Here is an 18,123-nt window from a genome sequence, read left to right as displayed (position 1 = left end):
CTGGGGCCCTGGCAGAGACATTTATACCATCACGAGCCATGGGTGAGGTAACAGAGGACTGGAGGGTGGCTCGTGTTGTGCCTTTATTTAAGAAGGGCTGCAAGAACAAGCCAGGGAACAACAGGCCGGTGAACCTAACATCAGCAGTGGGAAAGTTACTGAAGGGGATCTGAGAGGGGTATCTCACAAACCTGTCAGAGTTTTTGAAGAGGTAGCCCAGAGGATTGATAGGGCAGGGTAGTGGATGCTGTGTATATGGACTTTAGCAAGGTCTTCAAGAGTCATAGAGTCATAGAGAACCACAGCACAGAAACAGGCCCTGTAGTCCAGACCCACCTGATCTTCTGCCTAGTCCCATCCACCTGCACCTGGACCATATCCCTCCAAACCCCTCCCATCCATGTACCTATCCAAACTTCTCTTAAATGTTCCACTTCCGCTGGCAGCTCGTTCCACACTCGCACCACCCTCTGAGTGAAGTAGTTCCCCCTCAGATTCCCCTTAAATATTTCACCTTTCACCCTAAACCTATGACCTCTAGTTCCAGTCTCACCCAACCTGAGGGGAAAAGACCTGCATGTATTCACCCTATCTATACCCCTCATAATTTTGTATACCTCTGTAAGATCTCCCATCATTCTCCTGCACTGCAGGGAATAAAGTCCTAACCTATTCAACCTTTCCCTGTAACTCAGGTCCTCAAGTCCCAGCAACATCCTTGTAAATTTTCTCTGCACTCTTTCAAGCTCATTGATATTTTTCCTAGAGGTACATAGAACTTAGAACAGTACAGCACAGAACAGGCCCTTCGGCCCACAATGTTGTGCCAACAAAGCTATTCCCTCCTACCACAGAATATCCATATCCCTCTATTCCTCTCATTCATGTGCCCATCCAAGCCCTTCTTGAAAGCCCCCAATGAATTTGCCTCCACCACACTATCAGGCAACGCATTCCAGGCATCCACCACTCTCTCAGTAAAAAACGTACTCCTCACGTCTGTTCTGAACCTACCCCCTCTCACCTTAAATGCATGCCCTCTGGTATTGGATCTCTCAATAATGGGAAAAAGATATTGCTTGTCCACCCTATCTCTGCCCCTCATAATTCTATGCACTTCCAACAGATCACCCCTCAGCCTCCGCCGCTCCAGAGAAAAGAACCCAAGTTTGTCCAGCCTCTCCTGATAGCACATGCCCTCTAATCCAGGCAGCATCCTGGTGAACCTCTCCTGCACCCTCTCTAAAGTCTCGACATCCTTCCTATAGTGAGGTGACCAGAACTGCACGCAATACTCTAAATGCGACCTAACCAAAGTTCTATAGAGATGCATCATGACTTCTTGACTCCTGTACTCAGTACCCAATTAATAAATGCAAGCTCAGTAGGTGATCAGAACTGTACACAATACTCTAAATTCAACCTCACCAACATCTTGTACAAATTCAACATAACATCCCAACTCCTGTACTCAGTGCCCTGATTTATGAAGGCCAATGTGCCAAAAGCTCTTTACGACCCTATCTACCTGTGATGTCACTTTCAAGGAATTGTGGATCTGTGTTCCCAGGTCCTTCTGTTCTACCGCACACCTCAGTGCCCTACCATTCACTGTGTAAGTCTTACCATTTGGGGTATTGAGTATAGGAGTAAAGAAGTCATGATGCATCACTATAGAACTCTGGTTTGTCCTCCCAAAATGCAACACCTCACACTTGTCTGCATTGAGTTCCATCTGCCATTTTTCAGCCCACTTTCCCAGCTGGTCAAGATCACGCTGCAAGCTTTGATGGCCTTCCTCGCTGTTCACTACGTCTTTTACAAGGTTCCACATGGAAGGCTAATCTGGAAGTTTAGGTTGCATAGGATCCTGGGAGAGCTAACAATGTGGATACATAATTGGCTTGATGGTAGGAAGCAGAGGGTGATAGTGGAAGGTTGTTCCTCCGACCGGAGTCCTGAACTAATGATGTGCCTCAGGGGTTGGTGCTGTGTCCACTTTTGTTTGTCATCTATATCAATGATTTGGATGAGAATGTACAAGGCATGGTTAGTGAGTTTGCAGATGACACTAAAATAGGTGGTAAAGTGGACAATGAAGACAGTTATCAAAAATTACAGCAGGATCTCAATCAGCTGTGTAAGTGGGCCAAGGAATGACAAATGGCTTTCAATCCAGATAAGTGTGAGGTGTTGCATTTGGGAAATCAAACCAGAGTTGGGCTTTAAAAACTCTGCTTTTTGGCATTGTGGCCTTCATCAGTCAGGGCAATGAGTATAGGAGTTGGGACGTTATGTTGCAGTTGTACAAGTTGTTAGTGAGCCTCACCTGGAGTATTGTGTGCAGTTTTGGTCTCCCTGTTGAAAGGAAGATGTTATTGAGCTGGAGAGAGTGCAGAGAAGTTTTATGAGGATGTTGCCAGGACTTCAAGGACTGTGTTATAGGGAAAGGTTAGGTAGGCTGGGACTTTATTCCTTGGAGATGGAGGGGTGACCATATAGAAGTGTATAAAATCATGAGAGGCATAGATACGGTGAACACCCACAGTCTTTTTCCCAGGGAAAGGGAATCAAAAACTAGAGCGCATTGGTTTAAGGTGAGTGGGGAAAGATTTAAAAGTGACGTCACACAAAGGAAGTGGTTGAGGCAGGTACAATAACAACATTTAAAAAACACTTGGACAGGTAGATGGATAGGAAAGGTTTAGAGGGATATGGGCCAAACGTGGGCAAATGGGCTTAGATTGGGATCTTGGTTGGTGTGGATGAGTTGAGCTGAAGGGCCTGTTTCCGTGCTGTAGTACTCAATGACTCTATGAGATACTGGAATGATCTGCATTTGGAAAGGCAAGGACTGAGTAGGGATAGTCAGCGTGGCTTTGTGTGTAGGAGATGGTGTCTCACAAATGTGATTAGTTGATTTGATAAAGTGACCAAGAGGATTGATGAGGACAGCATGGTAGATGTCTGCTTGGACACACGGTGGGCTGGTCCTGGAGGTTAGAACGATTGGGTACAAAATTGGCTTGGTGGTAGGAGTCAGAGGGTGGTAGTGGAAGGCTGATGTTCAGTTTGGAGGTCTGTGACTAGTGGTGTACCCTCGGGATTGGCGCTGGGTCCATTAACAATGAATGAGAATGTAGGTGGTATGGATAGTAATGTTGCGGATGACACCAAGATTGGTGGTGTGGTGGACAGTGAAGGTTTTACAACAAGATCTAGATCAACTGGGGAAGTGGGCCAAGGATTGGCAGATGGAATTTAACTCAGACAAGTGGGAAGTGATGCATTTTGGTAAGTTGGGCGGGACTTACACATTAAATATCAGGGCCCAGGAGAGTGTTGCAGAACAGAGACCTTGGGTACATGCACGTAGTTCTCTGATAGTAGCAACACAGGTAGACAAGTGAAGAAGACATTTGGCACACTTCCCTTCATTGGTTAGACCACTGAGTACAAGAGTTGGGACATCATCTTGTACGGCTGTACAATACATTGGTGAGATCACACCTGGAGTACTGTGTGCAGTTCTGGTCACCACATGACAGGAAGGATGTGATTAAGCAAGGGAGGGTGCAGAAAAGATTCACGAGGACATTGCCGGGACTGGGGGGCTTGTTATAAAGAGACTGGACGGGCAGGGACAGTTTTACCTGGAGCAAAGGAGGTTGAGAGGTGACCTTAGTGAGCTTTATAAAGTCATGTGGGGCATAGATAAGGTGGATGGACACAAGTCTTTTTCCCCAGGGTCGAGGAGTCTAAAACTAGAGGGCACAGGTTTAAGGTGAGAGGGGAAAGATTTAAAGGGGACCTGAGGGGTAACTGTTTTACACAGAGGGTGGTGGGTGTGTGGATTGAGCTCCCAGAGGAGGCAGTAGAGGTGGTACAGTTACAACAAGTTTAATGGACACTTGGACAGGTTGAGGGACAGGAAAGGTTTAGAGGGATAAGGGCCAAATGTAGGCAGGTGGGACTGGCTCAGGTAGGCAGCTTGTTTGGTGTGAACAAGTTATGCCAGAGGGTCTGTAGCTCTCTCACTGAACCGTTATCAGGCTCTGTTCCCACAGAGTTATTGCCAAAAGCACGTTGACTGCATCGATCAAGAGGCAGGAGAAGAAAGGAGAACAGAGAGACTTACCAGCAGCCCAAGATCCCGAGTGCATTAGTGAGAACAATGAACAGTGATCAGAAAGCAGCAGTGGGTGAGGACAGAGGCAGGAGCCTCCACAAACACAGGTCGCGTACAGAGGGTCAGAACAGTCAGAGGTACACACTTTGAAACGTTCAGTGAGAAACACAGATTTACACTTTAAAGATATAGTGCAGTGCACAGACTGTGCTGTACATGTTCTGTACAGTGCATGGACTGTGCAGTACACAGATTGTATAGTACACAGACTGTGCAGTACATATCACAGCACAGTACAGGCCCTGCGGCCCACAATGTTGTGCCGACGTTTTATCAATCTAACCCTTCCCTCCCACATAGCCCTCCATTTCTCTATCATTCATGTGTCTATCTAAGAGTCTCATAAATGTCCCTAATGTATCTGCCCCCACAACCTCTGCTGGCAGCGTGTTCCACGCACCCACCACTCTCTGTAAAAAAAACTTACCCCTGACATCCCCCTTATACCTTCCTCCAATCACCTTAAAATTATGTCCCCTCATGTTAGCCATTGTCGCCCTGGGAAAAAGTCTCTGACTGTCCACTCAATCTATGCCTCTTATCATCTTGTACACCTCTATCAAGTCACCTCTCATCCTCCTCCTCTCCAAAGAGAAAAGCCCGAGCTCACTCACCCTATCCATTCATGTACTACAGTACACGGACTGTGCAGTACATGGACTGTGCATTAACAATTTATAACAGCGACAGGTGAGCAGTCAGCAGGCCACCTCTGCTCCCTGAATAACACTGGAAGTTTTGGGGAACTTTCTAGCTGACCCTGTGCTGAAGGATCACTGTCATGTTTTTATGCAGAAGGAAGGTACACACAGGCTCACTGGGGGAGAGGAAAACCTTGAGCTGCAGCTCCTACCATTTCCTGCAACAGTTGTGTTGACCATTCACTTTCCAGGGTGTGCACTGTCAGTCACCGACCTGCTGGCCCAGTGTGGGAGCAGCGATGGGAGTGCACACATATCCATCTTGTTCACCTTTGGCCCCTTCTTTCCAGATTCGCCCAATGTTGGGAGAAGTTGTCCAATGATGGAGCCTCCGACAGATGCAGGGATGGGGTGAGGGAGGCCCAGTGAGAGAGGTTGGGGAACCCCAGCGTAGACCCCTGTTCCCCGAAAAATCGGAACTTCCCACATCAGCAGCAGCTCATCAGGGAAGGGGGAGAGCATGTGGATCAGGGAAACCTCTCCCATTCACAACATCAGAGGCACAACGTGACCACTGGATCCAACACTGTCCACTGGATCCCACACCACTGATCCACTGGATCCAACTGATCCACTGGATCCCACATAGCTAGAACCAACATGGTCCACTGGATCCTACCCAATCCACTGGATCCTACACTGGTCCACTGGACCCCAAACCACTGATCCACCAGATCCAACACTGTCCACTGGATCCAACTGATCGACTGGACCCCACACAGCTGGAACCAACATGGTGCACTGGATCCCACACCGCTTATCCACACTGGCATTACCCGCTGCTCACATTGAAGAATCTCTCAACATTCCCGAGTGCCCTTTCCCCATCAATGTCAGGCATCCTGTCAACTGGAAGGGTCACTGACCTTTGGTCCTTGCCTGCCGGGATATCCTGGCAATCCTGGAACGCCCAACTTTCCCTGGGGAGAGACAAACATTTCATCAGCAGAGCAACAAGCAAGTTGAACAGGAGTAGGCCACTCGGTCCCTCAGTCCTGTCCCTCCATTCAATGTGACCAATGTGACCTCTTCTGTGCCAGTTCCCCATCGCCGTCAGTCCCCTGATCTTTCAAACATTTACCTCCCTCCTCTTTAAATCCCCCAGTGATCCAGTCTCCACACCCTCTGGGGCAGAGAATCCCACAGATTCACCTCCCTCTGTGAAAAGAAGTCCCTACACACCTCAGTTTTAAATGTCCGCCCCCTAATCCTGTAACTGTGTCCCCTCATTCCAGACTCTCCCACTGGTGGAAACATCTCCACATCTGCCCTGTCATATCCCCTCGGGGTCTGAGGTATTTCAATACAGTCACCACTCATTCTTCTAAACCTCAAAGGAACACAGATCCAACCTGTTCCTCACTTGATAGGACAACCCTCTCACCCCAGGAATTAGCATGGCGAATCTCCCTGGACTGCCTCCACCACTGCTACGCCCTTAAATAAGATGGCAGGACTTTCTTGACCAAACCTAGTTGCTCCTTCACCTTGGCCTTGCTGGACCTATGTTATTGGGCTTGGAGCTACACAAGGCCCCACAGAAAATTTCTTCCCTCAAGGATCATTAGTGTACCAGAAATTCCATTGGTTCCCTGGGAAACATCTCCAATCCTCTGACCTAATTCCATTGGTTCCCTGGGAAACATCTCTGATCCTCTGACCTAACTTCCCTGGTTTAGTGTGATGGGATTCGAACTCACGTTACTGCAGCCGTAATCAGCTGAGCCTTCCAACCAAGGGGCCGTGAGTGACAACTAGGGAACCCCTAGGGTCAGTGACAACCGGTGAATCCCCAGGGTCAGTGAATGACAACCATGGGCATCCCAGGGTCAGTGACCACCAGGAAACCCCCAAGGTCAGTGACCACCATTGGCACCCCAGGGTCAGTGATAACCAGAGTCAATGACAACAATGGGCACCCCAGGGTCAGTGCCAGCCTTGTGGGTGACAAGAAAGTGTGTGGACAAACAGTGGGACAGAACCATTGGGATAAGTCTGCACCAACTGTGCCCAGGCCCTTGTGGGGCTTCCTCCCCCAGTGCTGGCCACATCTCACACTTGGGGCACAGGCCACCCCTCTGGTCCAGGGACAGTCCACAGCCCATGGGATCACCCCCTCCCTTGGTACTGACCTTCTCTCCGGCCAATCCTGCGGACCCAGGGTCACCTGGGGGTCCGGAGCGACCTTTGGGACCCTCAGGTCCATCCTCTCCACGTGGTCCGTGTAATCCAGTCTCACCCTGCAGCACATGATCAGACACAGTCAGTTCCGCCAGCACCTCACACACCCGGCACAGGGTGAGGCCACTCAGCCCGTTAACCCATGCTAGCTCCGGTCAGTCCCACCCCCCCACTGCTGGAATAGAGGGAACCAGTGGGCCATGGGGCTGTATTTCCATGTGAGGGGTGGAGTCAGTGGGGTCACACCTCTCCAATCCCTAACCAACCTGGCCATAGTCAGCTCTTCATGCTCTGGAGTGGAGGGAATGAGGGTGGGGGCAGTGGGGGGCAGGGGGACAGTGAGCTGGAAACGGGGGGGGGCAGGGAGACAGCGAGAAGGGAATGGGGGGCTGGGGGGGACAGTGAGCTGGGAACGGAGGTGGGGGGTGAGCTGGGAACGAGGGGGGACAGTGAGTTGGGAACAGGGGGGTGGTGGATGACGAGCTGTGAATGAGGGTGGGGGGGACAGTGAGCTGGGAGTGAGGGTGGGGGAGTGGATGACAAGCTGTGAACGAGGGTGGGGGACTACACAACCCCCCAGCGAGGACCCTGAGCTTGCTGCAGCCACAGGAGATGTCCTCCTCCCGATCCACCTGAGGGATCTCCAAGCCCAGACAACTCTGGCAAATCTCAGCCGAAGTAAGGCCCACACACAGACAATGTCTGTCACCCCCAACGCCCGCAGCCAAACCTCCCCCCACTCAGGTGGATGTGACCTTCACTGGGAGGTGGTGACCTCTGGGTGAAGGTGCTGACCTCTGACGGACATCTGTCACCCTCGTTGGGCAGTTTGAAGTGTGTGTATTTGAATGCTAGGAATATTCTGGGTAAGGGTGATGAACTTAGAACATGGATCAGGACATGGAACTCCGATGTTGTGGCCATAACAGAGGCTTGGTTGAGAGAGGGACAGGAATCGGTGCTTAATGTTGCAGGGTTTAGATGTTTTAGAAAAGATAGAGAGGGAGGTAAAAGTTGGGGGGGGGGGTAGTTGCACTACTAATCAGGGACAATATCACAACTGCTCTCAGAGGGGACATAATGGAGGGCTCGTCCACTGAGTCTATATGGGTAGAACTCAAAAATAAAAAAGGTGCAATCACTCTGATGGGATTATACTACACCCCCCCAATAGCCACCGGGACATTGAGGAACAGATATGCAGGCTGATTAGGGAAAAGTGAAAAACTAATAGGATTGTTGTCATGGGGACTTCAACTTCCCAAATATAAACTGGGACCTCCTTAGTGTAAGAGGTTTAGATGGAGCAGAATTTGTTAGATGCATCCCAGGAGGGTTTCTTAAATCAATATGCACAACATTGTGGGCCAAAGGGCCTGTATTGTGCTGTACTTTCTATGATTCTATGCATATGTAGATAGTTCAACGAGAGGAGGGGCCGTACAGGACCTGGTGTTGGGTAATGAGCCTGGCCAGGTGACTGACCTTTCAGTGGGAGAACAGTTAGGGAACAGTGACCACAACTCCTTAAGTTTTAAGATAGCTATAGATAAGGATAAGTATGGACCTTGCTGGTGAGTATTAAATTGGAGCAGGGCAAATTATGAGAGCATTGGGCAGGAACTAGGGAGAATTAATTGGGAACAGCTGTTTTTGGGCAAGTCCACATCTGACATGTGGAGGGTGTTTAAAAACCAACTGCACAGAGTACAGGACAGGGATGCTCCAGTGAGAAGGAAGGACAAGGATGGCAGGGGAAGAGAACCTTGGATGACGAGAGAGGTGGTGAATTTAATCAAGAAGGAAAAGGAAAAGTATGTAAAGCTCAGGATCAAACAGAGCACTTGAGGATTATAAAGGAGCCAGAAAGGAACTCAAGAGGGAATCAGGAAAGTGAGGAGGGGCCATGAAAAGTCCTTGGCAAGTAGGAATAAAGAGAATCCCAAGGCCTTCCATTCATACATCAAGAGCAAGAGGATAACTAGGGAAAGGGTAGGACCACTCAAGGATAAAGGAGGGAACATGTGCTTGGAAGTGGAGGATGTGGGTGAGGTCCTCAATAAGTACTTTGCGTCAGTATTTACCAAGGAGAAGGACGTGGGGGATAGGGAGATCAGTGTGGAGCATACCAATATGCTGGGGCATTTCAAGATAAAGGAGGAGGTAGTGTTGGGTCTCTTAAAGCGCATTAAGGTGGATAAGTCCCCAGGGCCTGATGGGACATACCCCAGGTTATTGAGAGAGGCAAGAGATGAGATTGCTGGGGCCTTGACCAATATCTTGGTGTCCTCTCTAGCCACAGGCAAGGTCCGAGAGGACTGGCGAGTAGCTAATGTTGTTCCATTATTCCTTAACGGAAACAGGGATAATCTAGGTAACTATAGACCGGTGAGTCTCACATCCATGGTAGGGAAGTTACTGGAGAGGATACATAGGGATAGGATTCATGAGCATTTGGAAAACCATGGCCTAATTAGGGACAGTCAGCATGGCTTTGTGCAGGGCAAGTCGTGTCTTACTAACTTGATTGAGTTTTACAAGGAGGTGACGAGGATGATTGATGAAGGGAGAGATGTGGATGTTGCCTACGTGGATTTTAGTAAGGCGCTTGACAAGGTCCCTCATGGGAGGCTCATCCAGAAAGATTAAGATGCATGGGATCCACGGTGAATTGGCCATTTGGATTCAGAACTGGCTTGCCCGTAGAAAACAGAGGGTAGTGGTTGATGGGACTTATTCTAGCTGGAGGTCTGTGACTAGTGGTGTTCCTCAGGGATCTGTACTGGGACCTCTGCTGTTTGTGATGCATATAAGTGACCTGGATGAAAATGTACATGGGTGGGTGGTAAGTTTGCAGATGATACGAAGACTGGTGGTGCTGTGGATAGTGTAGAAGACGGGCAAAGGATACAGCGGGATACGGATCAGTTGCAGATATGGGCAGAGAAATGGCAGATGGAGTTTAACCCAGCCAAATGTGAAGTGTTGCACCTTGAGAGATCAAATGTAAGGAGACAGTACACTGTTAATGGCAGGACCCTTAACAGTGTTGATGAGCAGAGGAATCTTAGGGTCCAAGTTCATAGCTCCCTGAAAGTGGCTACACAGGTTGATAGGGTGGTAACAAAGGCGTATGGCAGGCTTGCTTTCATTAGTCGAGGCACTGAGTTCTGAGAGTCAGGAAGTTATGCTGCAGCTTTATAAAACTTCAGTTAGGCCACATCTGGAGTATTGCATTCAGTTCTGGTCGCCACATTGCAGGAAGGATGCTGGAGGATGGAGTGGATGCAGAAGAGGTTCACCAGGATTCTGCCTGGATTAGAGGGCATGTGCAATGAGGAGAGGTTGGAGAAACTTGAGCTGTGCTCTCTGGAGCGTCAGAGGCTGAGGGGAGACCTGATAGAGGTTTATAACATTATGAGAGGCATAGATAGAGTAGGCAGCTGGTATCTTTTCCCCAGGGTTGAAATGTCTAATACTAGGGGGCATGCATTTAAGGTGAGAGGGGGTAAGTTCAAAGGAGATGTGTGGAGCAAGTTTTATTTTTACACAGAGAGTGGTGGGTGCCTGGAATGTGCTGCCTGGGGTGGGGGTGGAGGCAGATACAATAGGGGCATTCAAGAAGCTCTTAGACAGGCTCATGAATGTGAGGGAAATGGTAGGATATGGACATTATGGGGGCAGAAAGGATTAGTTTAGTTGGGCATTTTATTCCTAATGTAATTGGCTCGGCACAACATTGTGGGCCGAAGGGCCTGTTCCTGTGCTGTACTGTTCTATGTTATACATGATGACCCCTGATGTAGGGCTGTGACCTCTGTTAGAAGATATTCATTTCTGACAGGTTTATGGCTTTTGACCCCAGCCGGAGTGTCGCGACCTCAGCCAGAGGAGGGAAATGTAAATGTGACTGGGAGGGTGGCTCACCTCTCCGTGCCAGGTGAAGGGTATTTGACCCAGGTCAGAGTGCAGCAGCTCCCCAGCTCAGTGGGAGGTGAGGTGTGGGGACGCCTGTTCCCCATGGATGACCAGACTCTCCCTCTATCACAGTCCGAGACCCGGGACAGAGAACCAACACACACCAGGACAATCACTCACCCGCTCTCCCTTCAGCCCCATGTCACCCTTGAACCCAGGAAAACCATCTTCACCCTGCATGAGGAAAAGATAGTACAGTTTAACAGTGTCATAGTACAGTCTAACAGTGCCACAGTACAGTCTAACTGTGTCACAGTACAGTCCATCGGTGACACAGTACAAATACAAGAACACATGGAAATAAGAGCAAGAGGAGACCACTTAGCCCCTCAAGCCTGTCCCACCACCTGATCTTTCCCAGGCCTCGTCTCTTCCTTTGTCCCAGTTCCCTGTTGTCCTCAATCAACATACAAACTTATCCAACCAAACCACATCTCCTATGATAGAGAGGGAGACCATTCAGCCCATCGAGTATGTGCTGGCTCACAAGGCAATCCCATTCCCCACTGATTCTCCCTGTAACCCATTCTCCCCACATTCCCCTCAACTCCCCCCAGATTCTACCCCTCAGCCACACACTGACCCAGACGGAGCAGTTCAGTTGTGAGGGGAGACTGTAGTTGCATCAGTAACCCCCTCCCCTCCCTTCATCAGTAACCCCCCCTCCCCTCCCTTCATCAGTAACCCCTCCCCTCCCTTCATCAGTAATGCCCTCCCCTCATCAGTAACCCCCTCCCCTTCCATCAGAAGCTACTTCCCCTCCCTCAGACTGTGTGTAACAATGTTCAGTAGCTTGAGTTGAGGTGTTTACCTTTTCTCCTTTTCCGCCTTTGAGACCACGGACTCCATCGGCACCCTGCCTCAAAACACATGACAGTCAGTGCATCAACAAGAAACCAGGCAGCCTGCAACAGTGGCACTGTGTGGAGACTTACCTTCACTCCCCGGGGCCCGGGGTATCCAATCGGACCCTGTGGACCAGGGGATCCCTGAAAGTAAGAAACAGGATGGTGAGGGAACACGGCTCGGGAAGCAGGGAGGACGTGAGAGTCTGCAGCCAGATGGGAATGGGAAGGATGGGAGGGATGGGCAGGAACGGGAGGGATGGGAGTGATGGGAGGGATGGGAGGGAATGGAGGAATGGGAAGGATGGGAGGGATGGGCGGGAACGGGAGGGAATGGAGGAACAGGAGGGATGGGAGGGATGGGAGGGATGGGAGGAATGGGAGGGAAGGGAGGGAACGGGAGGGAACGGGAGGGATGGGAGGGATGGGAGGAATGGGAAGGATGGGAGGAATGGGAGGGATGGGAGGGATGGGAAGGATGGGAGGGATGGGAGGGAACGGGAGGGAACGGGAGGGATGTGAAGGATGGGAGGGATGGGAGGGAACGGGAGGGAATGGGAGGGATGGGAGGGATGGGAAGGAACGGGAGGGATGGGAGGGAATGGGAGGGAACGGGAGGGAACAGAGACAACTGGGAGGGACAATGAATCATTCCAACATTACCTGAGAGCCCTTCTCCCCAGGGGGACCTTCTTTTCCTGGATGTCCCTGCAAAAGACACACACAAGGCCCGCCTGTCACAATCTGTCAAATGATCTCACACAACAATCGGTGTCAGAGGCTGATCTGAGACAGAGAGACAGCAGCACAGAAATAGGTCATTCAACTCACAGAGCCCATGTCCATCAAGTACTCATCTCCACTTGGAGAGATGGGGAGATTGCTGGGGCCTTGACAGAGATCTTTGTATCACCACAGACAAGGTCCCAGAGGACAGGAGAGCAGCTAATGTTGTTCCTTTGTTCAAGAAGAGCAATAGGGATAATCCAGGAAATTATAGGCTGGTCAGTGGTAGGGGAATTATTGGGTAGTATTTCTTCGCATTTAGAAAAGCATGGAGTTATTAGGGACAGCATGGCTTAGTACAAGGCGGGTCATATGAACTTGACTGAGTTTTTTGAGGAGGTGATGAAGTTGATTGATGAGGGAAGGGCAGTTGATGTTTAGCAAGGCCTTTGATAGCCACATGTTAGGCCGGACTGGAAGGTTAGATCACATGGGATCCAGATGAGCCAGTTGGATACATACTTGATTCAGTGGGAGGAGACAGAGGGTAGTAGAGGGCTGTTATTCAGACTGGAGCCTGTGACCAGTGGTGTGTGCCGCAGGGATCAGTGCTGGGTCAGCTGTGTTTGTCATCTATACTAACGATTAAGGTGACAATATTGTTAACACGGTTGGTAAGTTTGTGGATGACACCAAAAGAGAGAGGGGGAAGGTAGGTGGGTGGGGGAGGGGAGTGAAAGGGAGTGATGTGAGAAGCTGGGAGGTGATTGGTGGAAGAGGCAAAGGGCTGAAGGAGAAGGAATCCAGTAGGAGAGGGCAGTAGACCATGGAATAAAGGGAAGGAGGTGGGCAATGAGGAGGAGATGATTGGAAAGTCGTGAGGGTGGGGGGGGGGAAGAAAAGGGATGAGGGGGCCACAGAAATGAGGGAAAACAAAGGGAGGGTGGTTACCAGAAGTTAGAGAAATCAATGATGCCACCAGGTTGGAGACTAGCAAAACAGAATATGAGGTGTGACAGTAGAGGAGGCCATGGATAGACATGTCAGTATGGGAGTGGGATGTGGAATTGAAGTGGGTGGCCACCGGGAGATCCTGGCTGTTGTGGCAGATGGATTGAAGGTGCTCGACAAAGTGGCCACCCAATCTACGTCGGGTCTCACCAGTGTAGTGGAGGCTGCACTGGGAGCACTGGATGCAATAAATGACACCAATGGATTCACGTGTGAAGCACTGCCTCACCTGGAAGGACTGGCTAGGGCCCTGAATGGTGGTGAGAGAGGAGGTGTAGCGGCAGGTGTGGCACTTTCTACGGTTGCAGGGATAAGTGCCGGGAGGTGATCGGTGGGGAGGGATGAGTGGACAAGGGAGTCGCAGAGAGAGCGATCCCTACAGAAAGTGGAGAGGGGAGGGGAAGATGTGCCTGGTGGTGGGATCCCATTGTAGATGGCGGAAGTTGCGGAGAATGATGTGTTGAATGCGGAACCTCATGGGGTAGTAGGTGGGTGAGGACAAGGGGAACCCCTGTCCCTGTTGTGTCAGGGTGGGGATGAGGTGAGAGCAGATGTGTGGGAAGTGGAGGAGATGGTGGTGGAAGGGAAACCCTGTTTACGGAAAAAAGAGGACATCCCTTTTGAGAGAAGGGCACATTGAGTACAAGAGTTGGGAGATCATGTTACAGCTATACAAGACATTGGTGAGGCCACACTATGTGCTGTTCTGGTCACCCAGCTATAGGAAGGATGCCTTTATGCAGGAAAAGATGCAGTAAAGATTCACAAGAATGTTACCGGAACTGGAGGGTTTGAGTTACAAGGAGAGACTGAATAGGCTGGGGCTGCTTTCCCTGGAGCATTGAAGGCTGAGGGGTGACCCTATAGAGGTTTATAAAATCACGAGGTGCATAGTTAGGAGAGATAATCAGTCCTTTTCAAAGGGTAGGACAGTTTAAAACTGGAGGGCATGGGTTTATGGTGAGAGGGGAAAGATTTTAAAGGCTCCTGAGGAGCAACTCTTTCACCCAGAGGGTGGTGGTTGTGTGGAACGAGCTGCCAGAGGAAGTGGGTGAGGCAGATACAATTACAATGTTTAAAAGACACTTGGACAGGTCCATGGATAGGAAAGGTTTAGAGGGGTACGGGCCAAATGCTGGCAAATGGGACCAACTCAGGTAGACATCTTGGTCAGCATGGAACAGTTGGGCCAAAGAGTCTGTTTCCATGCTGTATAACTTTTTGACTCTGAGTTGGATATATGGGCGGAGAAATGGCAGATGGAGTTTAATCTGGATAAGTGTGATGTGATGGAAGTTCAAGTGTAAGAGGAAAGTATACAGTAAGTGGCAGGACCTTTAGAGCATTGCTGTACAGAGGGATCTTGGGATACAAGACCATAGAGTCATACATCATGGAAACAGGCCCTTCAGTCCAACTCGTCCCTACTGACTGTGTTAACCAGTGAGTTAGTCCCATCGGCCCACATTTGGCCCATAGCCCTCTGAACCCCTCCTGTCTGTGTACTTATCCAGATGGCTTTTAAATGTTGCTAATGTGCTCACCTCAACCACTATTTCTGGCAGCTCATTCCAAATACGCACCACCCTTTGTGTGAAGAAGCTGCCCTAGTGTCTCTTTTAAATCCCTTGCCTCTGACCTTAAACCTATGCGCTCCTGTTTTTAGCTCCCCCTCCCTAGGAAAAAAGACTATGTGCTTTCATGTTGTCTATACTGGGTGGAAGTTAGGAACAAGAAAGGAGCAGTTACCCTCCTGGGAGTATTCTATAGACCTCCCGGTAGCAGCAGGGATACTGAGGAGCAGATTGGGAGGCAGATTATGGAAAGATGCAAAAATAACAGGGTTGTTATCATAGGAGACTTCAGCTTCCCAAATATTGATTGGCACCTGCTTAGTGCCAAAGGTTTAGATGGGGCAGAGTTTGTTAAGTGTGTCCAGGACAGATTCCTGTCACAGTATGTTGACAGGCCGACTGGACGGAATGCCATATTAGATCTAGTATTAGGTAATGAACTGGATCAGGCGACAGATCTATTGGTGGGTGAGCATTTGGGGGACAGTGACCACTGCTCCATAACCTTTAGAATTGTCATGGACAGGGATAGGAGCAAAGAGGATGGGAAGATATTTAATTGGGGAAAGGCGAATTATGAGGCTATAAGGCGAGAACTTGGGAGTGTAAATTGGGATGACATTTTTGAAGGGAAATGTACAATGGAGATGTGGTCGATGTACAGGGATCTCTTGCAGGATGTTAGGGATAAATTTGTCCCGGTGAGGCAGAGAAGGAATGGCAGGGTGAAGGAACCATGGGAGATGAGAGAGGTGGAACAACTAGTTAGGAAGAAGAAGGCAGCATACATAAGGTGTAAGCAGCAAGGATCAGACAGGGCTCGTGAGGAACATAGAGTAGCAAGCAAGGGGCTGAGGAGAGCAAGAAGGGGACATGTAAAGGCTTTGGCGAGTAGGGTTAAGGAGAATCCCAAGGCTTTTTTCTCATACATGAAGAGCAGAAGGATGACGAGAGTAAAGGTAGGTCTAATTAGAGACTAAGGTGGGAGGATGTGCCTGGAAGCTGTGGAAGTGGGTGAGGTTCTCAGTGAATACTTCTCCAGTATTCACCAAGGAGAGTGGTCTTGATGATGCTGAGGACAGTGTTGGTAAGGTTAATGTTTTAGAGCATATAGATATTAAGAGAGGGGATGTGTTGGAGCTGTTAGAAAATATTAGGACAGATAAGTCCCGGGACCTGATGGAATATTCCACAGGCTGCTTTGCAAGGCGAGGGAGGAGATTGTTGAACCATTGACTAGGATCTTTGAGTCCTCGTTGTCCACGGGAATGGTACCGGAGGATTGGAGGGTAGCAAATGTTGTCCCCTTATTCAAAAAAGGAAGTAGGGATAGTCCAGGGAATTACAGACCAGTGAGCCTTACGTCTGTGGTGGGCAAGCTGTTAGAAAGGAATCTAAAAGATAGGATCTATGAGCATTTAGATAAGATCTTTATTAGTCACATGTATATCGAAACACACAGTGAAATGCATTTTTTTGCGTAGTGTTCTGGGGGCAGCCCACAAGTGTCGCCACGCTTCCGGCGCCAACATAGCATGCCCACAACTTCCTAACCTGTACGCCTTTGGAATGTGGGAGGAAATCGGAGCACTATGGACTAATTAGGGTCAGCCAGCATGGCTTTGTGAAGGGAAGATCTTGCCTCACAAGCCTGATAGGGTCCTTTGAGGAGGTAACCAGGCAGATTGATGAGGGTAGTGCAGTAGATGTGGTCTACATGGATTTTAGTAAGGCGTTTGACAAGGTTCCACATGGTAGGCTTCTTCAGAAGATCAGAGGGTAAGGGATCCAGGGAGGCTTGGCAGTGTGGATTCAAAATTGGCTTGCCTGTAGAAAGCAGAGGGTTGTGGTGGAGGGATTGCATTCGGATTGGAGGGCTGTGACTAGTGGTGTCCCACTAGTGTGGTCTAACCAGAGTTTCCTCGGACCTCTGCTTTTCGTGATATTTATTAATGACTTGGATGAGGGGGTGGAAGGGTGGGTTAGCAAGTTTGCAGATGACACAAAGATCGGTGGTGTTGTGAATAGTGTGGAGGGCTGTCGAAGCTTACAGAGGGATATTGACAGGATGCAGAGCTGGGCTGAGAAGTGGCAGATGGAGTTCAACCCAGAGAAGTGTGAAGTGGTACACTTTGGAAGGACAAACTCCAAGGTGGAGTACAAGGTTAATGGCAGGATTCTGGGCAGTGTGGAGGATCAGAGGGATCTGGGGGTTCATATCCACAGATCACTGAAAGTTGCCTCACAGGTGGATAGGGTAGTTAAGAAAGCTTATGAGATGTTAGCTTTCATAAATCGTGGGATCAAGTTTAAGATCCACGAGGTAATGATGCAGCTCTACAAAACTCTGGTTAGACCACACTTGGAGTACTGTGTCCATTTCTGGTCGCTTCATTACAGGAAGGATGTGGAGGCGTTGGAGAGGGTGCAGAGGAGATTTACCAGAATGCTGCCTGGATTAGAGAGTATGGATTATGAGGAGAGACTAAAGGAGCTAGGGCTTTACTCATTGGAAAGGAGGAGGACAAGGGGAGATATGATAGAGGTATACAAAATATTAAGAGGAATAGATAGAGTGGACAGCCAGCGCCTCTTTCCCAGAGCACCAATGCTCATTACAAGAGGGCATGGCTTTAAAGTAATGGGTGGGAAGTTCAAGGGAGACGTCAGAGGGAGGTTTTTCACCCAGACAGTGGTAGGTGCATGGAATGCGCTGCCTGGGGTGGTGGTGGAGGCTGATACATTGGTCAAGTTCAAGAGATTGTTAGATAAGCATATGGAGGAATTTAAAATAGAGGGATATGTGGGAGGAAGGGGTTAGATAGTCTTCGGCATGGTTTAAAGGTCAGCACAACATGGTGGGCCGAAGGGCCTGTATTGTGCTGTATTGTTCTATGGTTCTATGCCCCTCTGGATCT

The 18,123-nt window shown here is 49.5% G+C and overlaps 1 protein-coding gene across 1 annotated transcript in view; it reads right to left on the bottom strand.

Annotated features, from left to right (window-relative positions):
- The window catches only part of col11a1a (collagen, type XI, alpha 1a), a 217,187-nt gene that overhangs the window by 73,803 nt on the left and 125,261 nt on the right, over window positions 1-18,123 (bottom strand). Inside the window, 6 exon segments of the mRNA XM_052013124.1 lie at window positions 5,757-5,810; window positions 7,023-7,130; window positions 11,170-11,223; window positions 11,861-11,905; window positions 11,985-12,038; window positions 12,558-12,602. Coding sequence (XP_051869084.1) covers window positions 5,757-5,810; window positions 7,023-7,130; window positions 11,170-11,223; window positions 11,861-11,905; window positions 11,985-12,038; window positions 12,558-12,602 — 360 coding nt within the window.

Source organism: Pristis pectinata, chromosome 3, assembly GCF_009764475.1.
Source record: "Pristis pectinata isolate sPriPec2 chromosome 3, sPriPec2.1.pri, whole genome shotgun sequence".
Taxonomy (NCBI): Eukaryota; Metazoa; Chordata; class Chondrichthyes; order Rhinopristiformes; family Pristidae; genus Pristis; species Pristis pectinata.
Note: the sequence above shows the minus strand (reverse complement) of the source record. Positions and strands in the feature narration are given on the sequence as shown.